We start from the raw sequence: 16879 nt of genomic DNA on the forward strand, positions 1-16879 counted from the left end.
TATCCCCAGTACCATACATTAAAAAAAAAAAAAAAAAAAAAAAAAAAAAAAAGCCAGGCATGGTGGCAAACCCTTGGGAGGCTGAGACAGGAGGATCTCAGGTTTAAGGTCAGCCTCAGCAACGAGTGAAACTCTCATCAACCTAGAGAGACTCTATTTTAAAATACAAATAAAATAGGGCTGGCAATGTAGCTCAGAAGTAAAATGCCCCTGGGTTCAATCCCTAGCACCACAACAAAAGGAAACAAAAGCAAACCAAAACACTGGAAACAAATTTTGCAAAATGTAAGTATTTGACAAAGCAGGAAAAAATATACAGATAATATATATATATATATAAAATCTCCCAGCCCAGTCTATTACTCCCCCCTCCGCCCCTGACCTAGAGACAGAAGCCGGTCCCCAGACCCCAATCTGACATTACTTTGTTTTTTTTTTTTTTTTTGTGGTGGTAGTACTGGAGATTGAACTCGGGGACATTCTTCCTCTGAACAACATTCCTAGCTATTTATTTATTTATTTATTTTTTTGTTTGTTTGTTTTTGGTGGTACTGGGGGTGGAACCCAGGGCTGTCTACCTCTGGACTATCCTCTCAGACCTATTTTATACTTTATTTGGAAACAGGGTCTCACTAAGTTGCTGAGAGCCTCACTAAGTAGCTGAGGCTGGCTTCGAACCTGCGCGATCCTCCTGTCTCAGCCTCCCAAGCACAGGGATTACAGGCGTGCGCCACCACGCCCAGCTTTAGTGTTTTTATTTTTGAAACAGGGTCTCACTGAGTTGCGAAAGGCCTCGCCAAGTAGCTGAGGCTGTCCATGAACCCGCGATCCTCCCGTCTCAGCCTCCCAAGTACTGGGATTACAAGTGTGGGCCGCCATGCCCGGCTTTTGTGTTGTGTTCTGAAACAGTCTTGCTAGGTTCCCGAGAGCCTGGCTATGCTGCTGAGGTTGTCCTCGCACTTGGGGATTCTCCTGCTGAGCCTTCCAAGTGCTGGGATTACCGATGTGGGTCACCAGGCCGGCCTATACTTTCCTCTCCTAACCCCAGGGAAGAAAGCGAGGGCTGACCCCAGGGAGCGGAGCTAGGGAAAGTGGCCCAGGGACCGGTCCCTCCTGGAGTCTCTCTCGGGAATGGGCAGCGGCTCCGCTTTGTTCACCTCTTTGAGGGTGGCCTGGCATAAAGTGTTTCAAACTGCAGTCTGCAACTCCACTGATACATCATTTGTTTATTTATTTTTCCAGGTCTGGGATACATTTTAAAAAGCCAGTTAGGGGGTGACAGGAGACACTTAAACAGCGAAACACCCCAAGTGAAGTAGAAAGTATCCGCCAGGCAGAGGTAAGTATTGTTTTGTGGAAGCCATTGTTTCCCCTTGCTAATTACAGAGCAAGGTGTTGACTGGTCTGTCTAGGGCTTGTTATTGTAGGCCCGGCGAAAATAACCCCGAGGCGATGGGGGGCGTCCAGCCCCTGCCTAGGGTTCCCAGCACCTCCCGGGCTGCCTTCCCGCGCAGCTCCCTTGTCCGCGTCTGTCCAATCCCTCTCCCTGCTCCCCGGGAGGCGCCGCGCACCCACCCAGGGAGCGAGAGCCAAGAGCCAGCAGAGGAGTTTTATCTCGGGGGTTGAGATAAAACGCTGGGAAGCGGCGCCCCACCCGGGCAGGACGGGGAGCAGGGGAGCAGGCCAGCCGGCGGCCCTCCTCGCACACCTCCGCTCCTCTTCGTGAAGGAGAGGCCGACCGAGCTTTGGAGCTGCTTCTGGAGGGGGAGCGAGGAACTCATTCCAAGTTGGTTCTCTGCACCCAGGAATGCGGAGAGGAGAGGGGAGCGGGAAACCAAACCCAACCCAGACCCACCCGTCGCTGCGGCCCCCTCCGGCCGAGAGCTTTCTAGTGTGCAATGGAAAGGCTTTTTATATTGAGAGAGAGGAGAGGGAGAGGAAAAATGAATCCCGGTTTGCGCCCAGGGAAGAGCTGCTCTCCACCCAACGCGGGCCGGCCGCTGGCGTGGCATTGTCCTGTGGGCGGCCGGGTCTGGGGTCTGGGAGGACCTGCAGTCTGGGGTCCGGGCGTCCCCGGGGTCTGGGGTCCGGGCGTCCCCGGGGTCTGGGGTCCGGGCGGCCCGGGGTCTGGGGTCCAGGCGTCCCCGGGGTCTGGGGTCCGGGCGTCCCCGGCGTCGGGGGTCCAGGCGTCCCGGGGTCTGGGGTCCGGGCGTCCCCGGGGTCTGGGGGCCCCGGGGTCTGGGGTCCGGGCGGCCCCGGGGTCTGGGGTCCGGGCGGCCCCGGCGTCGGGGGTCCGGGCGGCCCCGGGGCCTGGGGTCCGGGCGTCCCCGGCGTCGGGGTCCGGGCGGCCCTGCTCTGGCCTGGGGTCCCCGCGACCTGGGCCGGGTCGGGCCGGGCGTCCGGGAGGCGGCGGGCGGGGCGGGCTGGCGTCCCGCCTCCCGGCGCATTTGCATGGCGCTGGCGCCCAGACTTCCTGCTCGGCGCAGGTAGCGGGCCGGGCGGCGCTGACCGCAGCCCCTCGCGACCCCGGCCGCGCCAGGTGGGCGCCCGGCCCCCGCCATGAGCGAGATGTCCAGCTTCCTGCACATCGGGGACATCGTCTCCCTGTACGCCGAGGGCTCGGTCAGCGGCTTCATCAGCACCTTGGGGTGAGTGCGCGCCCCGCTCCCGACGGAGCCCGGCGGGCGGGGGTCAGAAGGGCGGGGGTCAGGGCCGCGCAGGTGCCCGCGGCCGGTGGGCGCCGGGCGAGCTCGGAGGGCGCCGGCCTGGGGTGCGGGCCCGGCTTGGGGGGGCCCTGGCCCGAGCCCCAGCCCGGCCTAGCCCGCCGCCCCCCGAGGGTCGCACCCCCGCGGCGCCCAGGCCCGCCCCCCTGCAGGAGCCTCCCCAGCCCTTCCTCCGGCGGCCAGGTCCCGGCCGCTGCCCCCCCTCCCCGGTCAATTTCCTGTGCGGCTCCTCTGGCGCCCCTGGGTCCCGGGTCCAGGTTCTCTAGAGCACTTTATAAACATTAATTAATTGTGGAAGCCACCCCCCAGGGCCTGCCGGACAGACAGGGAACCGAGAAGAGCAGGCCTGCAGCCGGGCAGGGCGGAGAGTGCCAGGCCGGTGCCTCCCGGCAGCTGGTTCTGGTGCTGATGCTCGGGGGCCAGGTGGTTCCTGCCCCTCCTCAGCGCTGCTGTTTCTCCTGTTCTCAGTCTGGGGGCTGGACGCCAGCCAATCACGTGTGCCTCCTCTCCAGGCTTGGGGGTCTCCCATGGTCTCTCCCAGGGTGTTGGCAAGGGGATGAGTGCCGGCCAGCTCTGCCAGCCCACAGCGCCCTTTTCGCTGACCTTTCGCTCTCCTGGGTGGCTTAGGAATCCCACCTGCTCTCCAGAAACCTGATTTCTCCTGCTCAGTGACCCAAGAACAGGGGTGGAGCCACACGGGGGCCATGTTCTGTGCAGGCTTCCCCAGAGAGCAGTTGCTAGGCCCTGGCTGTGCGAGGCCAAGACCCACACATAGTAGGCCCACAGCCATCACCTGAGATGATGCCGAGGGAGGAAAAGAGTGTGGAGGTCCTGGGAGAAAGTGGAGGCTGACGTGGAGGCCCCTTCCCGGTATCTCAAGAAGGGCTGTAGGGACCTTTGCAAATTCACTTTCTCTGTGGCTTAGTGCCTAGCTTAGGCTGTGCAGACAGTAGGTATATTTTAAGTACCTTGAAGTTTTTTACTTTTTCTTTCAGTACTGATTGAGGATTGAACCCAGGGCTTCATGTTTGCTGGGCCCGTGCTTTACCACAGAGCTATAGCCTAGCCCTTTTTATTTTATTCTGAGACAGGAGCTCCAGGCTGGTTTTGGGTCTGTGGGTTCAAGTCTTCCTCCTGCCTCAGCCTGCCAGGAATCTGGGATTGGCAAGTGCCACGGCTCCTGGCCTAGGAGGTCTAACAGCCGAGGAAAACCTCTCATTTCCCCTTTCTCTCCTTCAGGCCAACCTATTCCCTCAGCTGGGATGCCCTGTATTGGTCCCTGAAGTAACTTCCTCCTCCCTTGGCCCTTCCTGCCCCAGGCATTGCTTCCTCAATTTACCCTGTCCCAAGGTAGCACGCCGTGACCCCTGAGAGCCACGACCCCTGAGAGCCGTGACCCCTGAGAGCCGTGACCCCTGAGAGCCTCGACCCCTGAGAGCCACGACCCCTGAGAGCCACGACCCCTGAGAGCCGTGACCTCTGAGAGCCGTGACCCCTGAGAGCCTCGACCCCTGAGAGCCACGACCCCTGAGAGCCGTGACCTCTGAGAGCCGTGACCCCTGAGAGCCTCGACCCCTGAGAGCCACGACCCCTGAGAGCCACGACCCCTGAGAGCCCTCTCCCGCAGGGACCCTCCCCCTGCAGACCCCACTCCCAGCCTCAGTGTGCAGCCCGGCTCCGTGGCGGGTCTTGTGGGTCCCTGCACCCCTGGAGCTCTGGGCGCAGCTCCTGGAGCCTGTCCACAGCCTTGCCTTTGTCCCTGCTCCTAGGTAATCTGTCCCGCCCTCTGAGGCCCGGTGCGGAGTGGCCTCTCCCCTCCCAGGGCAGAACTAACCCCTTGCCTCCGTGCTCTGCGTGCTTCCTTCCTCCCCTCCTCCTCCTCCTCCTCCTCCTCCTCCTCCTCCTCCTCCGGTAGTGGGGATTGAACCCAGGGACTTTCTACCTCCAGGCTACACCTCGAGCCCTATTTAATTTTTTCTGAAACAGAGTCTCATTAGGTTGCTGAGTCTCACTACTTTCAGAGGCTGTCCTCGAACCTGTGATCCTCCTGTCTCAGCCTCCCAAGTTCTGGCATTTCAAGTGAGCCACCAGGCCGGGCTCTGCTGCGCTTTCTACTGTCTGTACAAACTGCTCTCCTGTGTTAACAGGGTCTCACCTCTGAGGCTTCCCTGTGGGGCCATCGGATCCCGAGCAATTAATTAATCACAGGAGTCACTGGGGCAGACACTGTACTGGGCTCTAGGAACCCGGTGGCTGAAGGAGGGAGCTGAGCGCCTTCCCACCCTGGGACTTGGGGTCACAGGGGTGACGGGAGGGTTCTAGTCATCCACACCCAGTGTCGCCTCCGACCTGCAGCGTTGGCATCACTGGCACGCTCGGTGGGGAGAGACGCTCAGAGCCCATGCCCAGGCCCAGCTCTGCATTTTAACCAAAACCCAGGCCGGGCGTGGTGGGTGGCGCAGGCTGTCACCGCGCCTGGGAGGCCGAGGCAGGAGGGTCGCAGGCTCACAGCCAGCCTCAGCTGCTGAGCCAGGCCCTCAGCAACTTAGCGAGACCCTGTTCTCAAATAAAGTGTAAAATAATGACTGGGAGTAGAGCCCGGAGGTAGATAAACCCCTGGGTTCTACCCCCAGTACCCCCCCCCCAGAGTTAAAAATAGGGATGGGGATGTAGCTCAGAGGTAGAATGGCCCCAGGCTCAATTCCAGTACTTTACTGGCAAAACCAAACTAAAACAAAAAAACCCTTCAAATCTACATTTGTGCGTGTGCGTGTGTGTGTGCGCGCGCGCGCGTGTGTGTGTGTGTGTATCGGGGGATGGAACCCAGGAGCATTCTACCTCTGAGCGACACCCTCAGCCCTATTTTTTATTTTTATTTTGAAACAGGGTCTCACTGAGTTGCAGAGGGCTGAGGCTGGCTTCGAACCTGAGCAGTCTCCTGTCTCAGCCTCCCAAGTGCCGGGATTACAAGCCTGGCTCAAACCTACATTTTGTTAAGATCCCCAGAGGCCTGGTGGGCCCAGTGGGAGAAGTGTCTGAGTGTTCCCTCGCCTTCCAACCCAGAATCTTGCTGACTCCGTTCTGTTTTTTTTTTTTTTTTTTTTTTGGTGGTTCTGGGGGTGGAACCCAGAGGCTTTCTACCTCCGGGCTATACTCCCGGACCTATTTTATATTTTATTAGAAACAGGGTCTCACTAAGTTGCTGAGAGCCTCACTAAGTAGCCGAGGCTGGCTTGGAACCTGCGCCATCCTCCTGTCTCAGCCTCCCAAGAGCACCCGGGTCTGTCTCCATTCTTAACTCTGATCCCTGCTGCCTTTCCTGGGCTGTTGGTCTTCTCAGTCTTAAACCCTGGACACCAGTGATGGAAATCCTGGGCTTGCAAATTGCCCAGTGCCTGGTATCCAAGGGAAATGAATTTGTTGGGGACAGGGCCAGCCTTGGTGGGTGCAGGGCCAGGTCAGTGGGGATGTGGGTAGGGGGCTTTGGTGGAGCAGGGGGGCTGGGGCAGCTTTTAGATTCGGGCCAGAGGGCTTCAGAGGAAAGTGGGGTGACCAACGAGCACCCCTGGATAACTGGGTCACGGGACGGGAGGGGTCTGGAATCCTGGAGCGGGGAGAGCAGGCCTACACCTGTTCTTGGCAGGGAAGCGTGGTCAGGGCCCTGCCTAGGCCCTCACCCAGGTGGAAGCCTAGGCAGCCCACAGCGCCCGATCAGGGCCAGCGAGAGGTGGAGGTTGGCTGTGGCCGCAGGCCAGCCAGTGTCTGGGAGGACCGGCCACAGGAATACAGGGTGGGTCCATCACCATCTCCTGTGCGGTCCCCTGGAGTGCCTACACCCAGAGGGAGGGAGTGGGAATGCGGGTGAACCTGGTCCTGATGGCGGGCTCCCCGTGTTTGTCAAGAAGCTTCTGCTGTTCTCAGGGTGTCGTGGTGATCAGGAGTGGGGGCTCCCCGCCTCCCCGCAGGGGCTCTCTGCCCCCTTCCAGCCTGACCTGCTCCCTGGGAGAGTAGGTGCTGGGAGCCAGGACCGGGCGGGAAGTGTGGGGGTAAATGGGGAGAACTCCAGGTCCCAGGGTCCAGGATCCTCGGGTCAGGAGCCTCAGGAGCGTGGCTCGCAGGAAGCGTATCTGTCTGCTGTTCCATCACTAGCTAGCTGCAATGTGTGTGTGTATTTTATTTTATTTTTGCGGTACTGGGGATGGAACCCAGGGGCATTCTACCTCTGAGCCATACTCCCAGCCCTATATTTTAATAGGGCTTTATTTTTTGAAACAGGGTCTCACCAAGTTGCAGAGGGCCTCACTAAGTAGCTGAGGCTGTGCACGAACCGCGATCCTCCCGAATGCTGGGATTACAAGTGTGCGCCAGCACGCCCGGCTCCCTGTTTTTTATTCTTTGTTTTGAAACTGGTTCTCACTGAGGTGCAGAGAGCCTCACTAAATAGCTGAGGCTGTCAGAGAACCGCGATTCTTCTCTCTCAGCCTCCCGAATGCTAGGATTGCAAGTGTGTGCCACAGTGCCTGGCTCTTTATTTTTTATTTTGAAACAGGGTTCCACTAAATTGCCAAGGGCCTCCCTAAGTTTCGGAGGCTGACTTTAAAACCCGCAATCCTTCTGTCTCATCCTCCCAGATGTTGGGGCTGCAGGTGTGCTGAGTGTTTGAAGGTCCCTGCCTGCATGCTGCTCTCTCCTAGGGTAGCAGAGAACCTCCTGCAGGATCTTTCAAAAGAAATTCAGCTCCCAAGCCCCACGCCTGCCTGAGTGTATGCGCGTGCGCGATTCTAGGGGTGGGGTCTGGCATTAGATGCTTTAAAAGTTTCTGGCTGCGGAGCCCACCCTTTCAGGGCTCTGGGGTTGTGAAGAAGCCTTCCTGCTGGGTCTGCCTGCCCCTGAACCCAGACGACCATCTCTACCTCATCAGGCTCCATGCAACCACTCAGCAAACGCATATTGAGTGCCTACTGTGTGCCAGGCTTGTCTTAGGCCCTGGAGAGTGAGTAGGTACAGAGACCAAGTGGCAGCGGGTCTCTTTCTGGGTGCCGAGGAGCTGGGCAAGATGGTTCGTCGGGGCCTGCTAGATTTTAGTCTCAGAGACACATGTAATTGCAGGAGGAGGGGCAGCCCCTCCCAGACTGACCGCATTCCCCAGGCGGATCTCAGACCTGCCTTGGCCTTCATTTAATTGCGACTTCACTGGAACATGATGTTAGACTTCTGTTCTATAGCTGGAGGTAAGGGCTTGGCCTCGGCCCGATCTGTGAAACTCCTTTTTTGAAAATGGGAGTCCCCCCCCCCCCCCGATTATGAAATAATTTATGGCTGGGCACGGTGGCACACACCTGTAATCCCCGTACCTGGGAGGCTGAGACAAGAGGATCGCAGATTCAAGGCCAGCTCCAGCAATTTAGCAAGACCCTTGGCAACTTATCAAGACTGTTTCAAGATAAAAAAATAAAATAAAAGAGGGTCAGGGGTATAGTTCAGTCCTCAGTACTGAAAATGAGGGGGAAGGAAGGAAAAAGAAAGAAAAAAATTATGTTCATGGGGAAAACTTCCAAGACACAAATAAAAACTGTCTGTAGTACCACTGCGACTTATGTTAACACCCTGTATAGACCTTCTAGCCCTATAATGCACACAAATAAACATTTGCAAATATATATCCAGCTGCACAGATGGCTTAGTATCCTGCCCCTTTTTGGAGGCAGCGATCTGTCTTCCCATGCCAACACGCCATTTTTACAATGCGCAGCCCCCCCTCCCCCATGGTGTGATGCTTGTTCATTGGTTGGTATTCGGGTGGCACCGGGAGGTGAGGCTGTGGGGGTCCGCAGAGGCCAGGAGCCCACCCCCAGCCTTGGACTCTCAGAGGCAGTATCCAGCGCCTCAGCCTCAGAGAACCCTGCCCACACTCTGCCCTGCCCCACATTCCTGACCCTGGGTCCCCTCCCTGGCTTGGCCCACGGGGCGGTGGCTTGGGCTGGGGGTGGGGAGAAGGCTGGGTTTGCGGGTGGGGTCACACTAGTTTTCTGCTCTCAGCTGGGGGGAGGTTTCAGGGTTTCGATGACCGGGAGCCTCTGCAGCCTCTGCATGTCCAGCTCCAGCCCGCTCTAGACTGCACCCCGCGTGGAGCCGGGGCGTCTCCCTGGACGAGGAGAGGAGTCTGGGAGGCCCTGCCGAGTCATCTGGGCTCTCTGAATGTGAGCGCTGAGCCCTCTGACTGTGTCAGGCCGGTGCCAGTGGTACCCAGCAGTGGAACCTGCCTCGGGGCCCCCTGGGGTTAAGCCGGGCGTGTGGCACACACTTGTCACCCCAGTGCTTGGGAGGCGGGGACAGGAGGATCGCAGGTTTGAGGCCAGCCTCAGCTACCTGGTGAGGCCTTTCACAATTCAGTGAGACCCTGTTTCAAAATAAAGAATAGGGCCGGGCATGGTGGCGCACGCCTCTAATCCCACTACTTGGGAGGCTGAGACGGGAGGATCGCAGGTTTGAAGCCAGCCTTGGCAATTCAGCAACTTGGCGAGACCTTGTTTCCAAGTAAGGAATAAAACTGTGCTGAGGGTGTAGCTAAGAGGCAGAAGGCCTCTGGGGTCAATCCCCGTGTCACAGCACCAAACCCAAACCAAACCAAAAGGAAAAATAGGGCTGGGGGTGTAGCTCCGAAAGAAGAAAGGGTGGGAGCAGACCCGAGGCGGGGCCCTCGCCACCTGAACAGCAGCGCTGGGATCGGAGGGTCCTGCGGGCTAGGGTGGGGCGGTCAGGGCGCACAGTGTGGGTTTAGGCCGGCAGGTGGGCAGAGCCAGAGGGAGCACACACAAATCTCAGCCGGGGGCAGCTGCAGGTGCCCCAGGCAGGCACCTGTGCATATTTGACTAGCAAATCCCTTCCCTGGTTGCTGCTGGCTGGCGGCCGCCCTGCTCTGGCCTGCGGGAAGACCAGGGCCGGAGACACTGGACCGTGTCTCAGAGAAGGTGACGGAGCTGGTGATGGCTGTGGTTGGGCTTTGCAGGCCCCTTGCAGTCGGTGGCTCTGGCCTTCTCCTGTCCCTTTGTCCCTGGCCACCAGCGCAGGCCTGAACCTGATTCAGGAAGAGGGCAGAGAACCTTCCAGAACACCTGTTCACCTACCATCTGGACTTAGCAATGGCCTCCAATCCCCCGTATTTGTGCCAAATTTTGCCAAGGTATTTTATAGTAAATTACATACATTACTTTTTTCACCCCTAAATACTTGAGTATACTTTCCTTAGGGGGGGGGGGAATGAAAAGCCTGTGTGGTGCTGCACACCTGTGATCCCAGCAGCTCGGGAGGCTGAGGTGCCAGGATCGAAGGTTGTTTATTTATTTATCATACTGGAGATTGAGCCTCGGGGTATTCTACTCTGAGTTATACCCCCAGCCCTATTTTTAATTTTATTTTGACCCAGGGTCTTGCTAAGTTGCGGAGACTAGTCTCGAACCTGCGATCCTCCTGCCTCAGCCTCGGGCCTCCATTCATCTAACCCGGTGCCTCTGTCAGGCCGCTTCGCTGCTCTGCTCCCAGAGGGCTCTGTGGGGCCTGGCGCCGGCCCCGGCTTGCTGGAGCCTCCTACCAGTCTCGGGTCCCCAGCTAAGTGGGGCGGGGCCTGAGTGTCCAGTTTTGGGTGATGGAGACCAGGTGGGCCAGGCAGGAAGGGCGGCCTGTGGCCACGTCTTCAACCTTCCCTTGTGTCTCCTGCGTCATCGCGCGCGCACTCCCTCTCCCTCTCTCTCTCTCTCTCTCTCTCTCTCTCTCTCTCTCTCTCTCTCTCCAAGCATGCGCCACCACGCGTCCTCTCGTCTCCTTCGTCCTTACAGCTGTGACCCCTGCACCCGGCGGCACTGCGGGGACCCCAAGTCTTGCCGCAGTCCGCCCCGCCTTGAGCCTGTGCTTAGAGGCGGCTCTTTTTGAGGATGGAGCCCAGGGGCATTCTACCTCTGAGCTACACCTCCAGTCCGATTTTTTATTCTTTATTTTGAAACAGGGTCTCACTGAGTTGCAGAGGGCCTCCCTAAGTAGCTGAGGCTGGCCGCGAACCGTGATCCTCCTGTCTCAGCCTCCCGGATGCTGGGATGACAAGCGTGCCGGTGGTCCCGGGGTCTTTCCACAGCTGATGTGGGAGGGGGCTTTGCGGCCTCCCGAATGCTGGGATTACCAGCGGGCCGGTGGTCCCGGGGTCTTTCCACAGCTGATGTGGGAGGGGGCTTTGTGGATCCCCCGGACCCGCCCTCTCTGTGACCTCCTTTCCCCTGGGCGGCCATGCTGGTAGGTGCAGTGTTTAGAATCTCTGAGCTGGGTCCTAGCGCCCGCTTCCTCCTCCTTATCTAACCTCCCCCGGCAGCACCACCCTGCCCGCCCTTCCCGGTGGCCTCCACCTGCCTCTCAAAGTCCACCTGGCTGGAAGAGGGCCACCCAGGCCCTGGGATACAGCTGCCTTCCCCTCACCCTCAGACCAGCGCCTTGGGGACCGCATCCTCTTCCACGCCCTTCTGGTGGGAATCACAAAGCTCCCCTCCCTTGATCCAGGATGGTCCTGCTCACAGGCCCCTGCCAGGACGCCCTCCCCAGCCGAACCCCATGACCACTGGGCCTCCCCGCTCCCGGTGGGCGGAAGGCTCTCAAGGGGGACTGCCCTTGGCTCCTAGAAAGATGGGCTGCGCGCGCGCGGGCCACCATCCCACCAGCTGCGTAAGAATGAAATGAGATGCTGGGTGTAAGGAAGGATTTAGAAGTTATAAGAGTCTGAGCCAGGCCGGATGGCGCACGCCTGTAATCCTAGTACTTGGGAGGCTGAGACAGGAGGATTGCAGGTTCGAGGCTAACCTCACCAAGTAGTGAAACTCGACCTAGGAAGACCCAGTTTCCAGGTAAAAATAAAATAGGACTGGAGATGTAGCTCGGAGGGAGAATGTCCCTGGGCTCAATCCCCAGTCCCCAAAACCAAAATAAATAATAATAATAAAGAATTACAGTGTCCGCACCCAGAGGGTGGCTGTTTCTCAGGAGGTCTTGACGGTGCTGTTGGCTGTTAGACCAGGATCACGCCTGGGCCGGGGACTCTGTAGGAGCCCAGCGCAGCCTGGAGGGGGTACCGGGGCAGCGCAGGCCACCTGGGCCCGGCGCCAGTGCGCACCTGTGTGGGGCCATTTTAATAAACACAGGTGCCAGGTGCCCTCCTTGTCGCCTGCCGGGGCAGCCGGCCAGGGCCCAGCGTGGCGGCCGGTGGTGGCGGTGGGCGCGGCGTCCTCCTTGCTGGGCGGCCGTGGGGCGGCGAGTTTCGCTGGGCTGGGTGTTGGGAGCGAGGGCGGCCTTGAGCGCCTCGCCCAGCCAGGCTCCCCTCCATCAAAACTCCCCTGGCGGTGTCCGGGGCTCCCATCTGATAAGGGCTTCCTGCTTATCTACCGCGGGCTTCTGCCTCTGAGCACCTTCCTGGCTGCCTCTGTTCTAGAGAGCAGAGAGGAATGGGGGCGCGGCTGGGGTGGGGCGCCTGGGGCACCCTCCCTGTAGCACCCCTTGAGTGGCTCTTCTTGGCCCACAGCTAGGCGGGGGTGGGGAGGTTGTGCTAAGACCACCACGCGTGGGATAGAAAGAGGCAGGCAAGGGGGCACCCCAGAGGGTCTTGGGGCTGGGTACAGACCCCCGCGTGGCCAGGCGGCAGCTCAGAGGGGCCCACACTCCCGGGGTCCCGCCCTTGCCCCCATGGCTGGTCAGCAGGCTCCCTCCTGCAGCCCGGCGGCCCCTCAGCTGCAGGCTCGCCCGCCGGGAGGGCTGCTGGGCCCTGGCTGTGAGGGTTTCCATGGATAGGAGCCTCTATGAGGGAGGCTGACCTCTCCTTCCTCTTCCCCCTCCTGGAGACCTTGCACACTGGCCACGAAGGGGCTGCCCAGACCGCCCCAGCCAGGCGGCTCCAGCGCCCCAGCGCCCAGGCCCTGGTCAAGGCCTTCCCTCCTCCCCCCACCAAAATGTGCGCGTGGCCTCCGGCGGGCTTTGCCAGGCGCCTGATGGGATCCACTGGGGTCTTACAGGAAGCCCCGTGCATAATTCAAGGCCCTGGGCCTGCTCACACCTTGTCTGACTGGCCAGGCTCTGACCTCTCCCATCCCCAACTCGGGACCCCGCGGTGGCTCCGCTAGCTGGCGCAGTCCTGATACCATTAGTCCTCTGAGCGCGTCTTACCCTAGTGAGGTTTTAAGCTCCTGCAGGCGGGAGTCTTATCTTCCCCTGGCTTCTCCTGTCTTTCTCTCCATAGCTGGTAAAGCAAATTAATCCACTCTCTCCGCGTGTAAAAAATGGATTGCGCGTGGGCCGCTGTGCACCAGCCTGCCGTCTGGGCTCTGGGGCTGCAGTAGGGAACACAATATATGAGTTTGTTTTTTATTTTATTTTATTTTTATTTTTGTGGTACTGGGGATTGAACCCATGGCCTCTAGGAGTCTCAAGGTAGGCAAGGGCTGTACCGCTGATCTACAACTCCAGCCCCCGAGGAGGTAGCAACACACGTTCCTGTCTTCGTGGGACTCACATCCCATGAGTCAGAGTGAGGGACAGTAAACACATTTTAAAAATTTTGAAACAGGGTCTTAGTTGCTGAGGCTGGCCTCCAACCTGTGTTCCTCCTGTCTCAGCCTCCCAAGTACTAGGATTACAGACCTGTGCCACTGAGCCTGCCTAGAACTAGCGTTTATTTATTTTTTTCTTTTGGTGGTTCTGGGGTTCCTGGAAGCCCTTCTACCTATGGGCTACACTCCCAGACACCTATTTTTTATATTTTATTTGGAAACAGGGTCTCCTAAGCCAGCGCGCGCGGCTGGCTTTGAACCTGCGCGATCCTCCTGTCTCCGCCTCCCAAGCGCGGGGATGACAAGTGTGCCCACCGCGCCCGGCAGAACTAGGGTTTTAAAGGGATGGAGAGGGAGCGTCTCCATGGGAACGGGGCATCTCAGCAGAGGCGTGCAGGGGAGGTGTCTGGAGACAGAGGGCCCTGCAGAGGAAAGGGCATCCCAAGCCCCTGGGATTTTGAGGAGTCTGGAGCAGAGTGGCCCAAGAAGAGGGGAGGAGAGGTCAGAGTGGTGGACGGGGAGGACCGTGAGTGTCTTTTGAGCCATCTTTGGTTTTATTCTAAGATGGGTAGTTCTAGAAGGTTCTGAGCAGAGTGCTGGTGTGGTTAGATTTGCATTTTTAAATTTTTTTTTAGGTGCTGGGATTGAACATGCCAGGCAAGGGCTTTATCACTGAGCTACACACCCAGCCGTATTTTATTCTTTATTTTGGAACAGGGTCTCACTAAGTTGTGGAGGACCTCACTAAGTAGCTGAGGCTGGCCGCGAACCTGCGATCCTCCTGTCTCAGCCTCCCGAGTACTGGGATTATAAGTGTGTGCCACCACACCTGGCTTTTTTTTTTTTTTTTTTAAGACAGGGATGTCAGATTTATTTATTATTCATTTATTTATTGATACTGGAGATTGAGCCCCAGGGCCTACCTCTCAGCTACACACCCCCAGCCCTATTTTTTATTTTTATTTTGAAACAGGGTCTCACCAGGTTGATGAGAGTCTCACTACTTGCCGAGGCTGCCCTCGAACCTGTGATTCCCCCGGACTCAGCCTCCCAAGTCCTGGGATTACAAGCGTGCGTCACGACCGGCTCCTGTCTTGCCTTTTAAGGGACCCGTGTTGCTCTGTAGGGGACAGGGTAGGGGAAGCCCAGGGACCCATGAGGAGGCGGCTACTGACATCCTGGCCGGGACGGTGGTGGACATGACCGGAGAGGTCCACTGCGTGCATATCTTGCAGCTAGAGCCCCTGGTGCCTCCCAGCAGGCGGGGTGTGAGGGCCCAGTGGAAGAGGGTTAGCTCGGAGGCAGAACGCTCCTGGGTTCCAGCCCCAGAACCGCAAAATAAATAAATAAATAACAAAACACCATCACCAAAGGCCAGGCCCAGGTGCTGCGGGAACTTGGGGGGTCCACGAGGAGGGGCCAAGGGAGCCTTGACATGAGAGGAAGGGGAAGGAAGGAGGCCCCTCTGCGAGGCTTGGACTCGGGTACAGGGCTTCCTGCCTGCCTCGCAGAGGTGGCAGCGCCCAGGCCTTGGGATGAAGGGGAGGTTTTGGACGGCTGCAGCCAGGGAACTGTGAGGCCAGCTCACAGAAGACAGGAGGGGAGGTGCAGCCCAGAAGAGTGGCCGACCCCGCAGGGCAGCTCAGTGGAGGACTTGGGGTGAACTGCGGTGTCCCTGTTCTTCCTGGAGGCCCCCCGCTCCTAGCCCAAGAGACCGTGCCCGTTTTCGGTGGTGCCAGGGGACAGGCGAGAGGAGGCCGCGATGACGTGGGGCAGGTTTGTGGGTGATGGGGGCGGTTGGCCTCTTCTCTCCACTGACCAATACTGCCCGGCCCGCAGGCTGGTGGATGACCGCTGTGTGGTGGAGCCTGCTGCAGGAGACCTGGAGAACCCGCCTAAGAAGTTCCGAGGTGAGACCCCGCTCTGCGTGGGCCCCAGATGCGCCCGGGCACAGCGCTCTCCGTGGAAGCCCTGGGCCTGCACTGTGCCATCTTGGCTGGGCACACCCCTCCCTTCCACCTGGGCCACGCCCCCAGCTCCCCGTGGCGTGTGGGGCCCCCAGGCCCTCCCCAGGCCTCCCGAGGTGGAGGCTGCCGTGGCGCCAGGCTGGGGAACGTGTCATTGTTATGATTAGCCTGGAGCTGGGCGACAGGCCGGTCCTGGGCGTGGTGGGCAGGCAGGAGCGTGCAGGGCCTCGCTGGCTGCCACCCGGGCTGCCTGCGCCCGGCTCTCTTGGGGGCGGGGTGCTAGGAGGACGGGGCAGCCTGGGGGGCCTCTGCATGTGCCCCGGTCAGAGATGGAGGGGCTCCTCCCAGCTGCAGAGGGGCCCCAGACTGCCTTCTGTTCCTGCTTCCATTGTGGCCTCGGCCCCGGCCCCCGCCCCTCTGCTCTCCTCTCCCCTGCAGCCCGCCCTGCTGGCCTAGGGTTACCCGCCCACCCCACCTCTGCGGCTGCCCACCGCTGCTCCTCCCTTCTGGAATGTTCTTCCCAGACACAGCCCTGGCGGCTTGGGCCTCAAGGAGGCCTTTCCTGAACCCCGGGATGGAGTCGCGCCCGACCCCGCTCCCTTGCCGGCTTTATTTTCTTCGTAGCTTGAGTCTAAGAAATTGCATGTATTTTATGTAAGTAGCTGAGGCTGGCCGCAGCCTCACGCGCGATCCTCCTGTCTCAGCCTCCCAAGGACTGGGATTACAAAGCGTGCGCCGACACACCCGGCTGGGGATTTTATATTTCTGAGACAGGGTCTCTCTCTGAGTTGCTGAGGGCCCTGCTAAGTTGTGGAGGCTGGCCTTAACCCTGCAATCCTCCTGTCTCAGTCTCCCCAGTACTGGAGTTACAGGCGTGGGCCCAGCTACTGCTCCATAGTTCCTTTTGAAGAGGAGAGAGAGAGAGAGAGAAGGTGGGGGTTGGGGGGGGCTGCCGAGAGGGGGGCTGGGGCTGAAAGGGGAGGGCGGTCTGTGCAGTCAGCTCTGTGCAGTGACAGGTGGGCGTGGCGGGGACCTTGGCCCTAGGGTTCCAGTGGCCGGAGTTTGGGCCAATTTTCGACAACAAAAAAGCCACTTAGCAGAACAAACACCTCTTTGACTTCTTGCCTTCCTCCTCCACGCTCCTTCCCACACCCCTCGTCTCTTCCTCTCCATTTTCCCAAAGCCTGTGAGCGGGTCTTACCCCAGCATCTCTGGGCCATGCCAAGGCTGGGGGTGGAGCGTCAGTCTCCTCCTCTGTCCTCCCAGGCCTGGCGTGGCCTTTGAGGCCAGGCGTGGGCACAGAGACCACCCGGAGCCCCCTGTGGTCTTATCTGGACAGGCCCGCGTTTCTCTGCAGCCTCATGGCTGGTCCACGTTGAGGCCTTAGATTTGGGCACACTGGGCATGGGGGCACACATCTGTACTCCTGGTACCCGAGGGCCTGCACAGGGGCATTGCAGGCTTGAAGACAGCCGCAGCAACTTAGTGAGAATCTATTTCAAAATAATTAAAAAATTGGCCTGGGCTCACTCCATCAATCAGTCTCTCAGTCAATCAAAAGATGGCTTTTTCTCGGGCCTGCCAGAGGTTCTGCCCTGTCATCTTGGGCTAA

At 59.1% G+C, this 16879-nt stretch overlaps 1 protein-coding gene across 1 annotated transcript in view; it reads left to right on the forward strand.

The window, feature by feature from the left end:
- Nucleotides 1-2559: 2559 nt before the first annotated feature.
- ITPR3 (inositol 1,4,5-trisphosphate receptor type 3) overlaps nucleotides 2560-16879 on the forward strand; it is a gene marked incomplete at both ends in the record, with an annotated part of 55394 nt that continues 41074 nt past the window's right edge. The window contains 2 exons of the mRNA XM_080710404.1: nucleotides 2560-2648; nucleotides 15140-15210. Coding sequence (XP_080566530.1) covers nucleotides 2560-2648; nucleotides 15140-15210 — 160 coding nt within the window. The remainder of the gene's footprint in view (nucleotides 2649-15139; nucleotides 15211-16879) is intronic.

Source organism: Muscardinus avellanarius (genome assembly GCF_963383645.1).
Source record: "Muscardinus avellanarius genome assembly, chromosome: 14".
Classification (NCBI taxonomy): Eukaryota; Metazoa; Chordata; class Mammalia; order Rodentia; family Gliridae; genus Muscardinus; species Muscardinus avellanarius.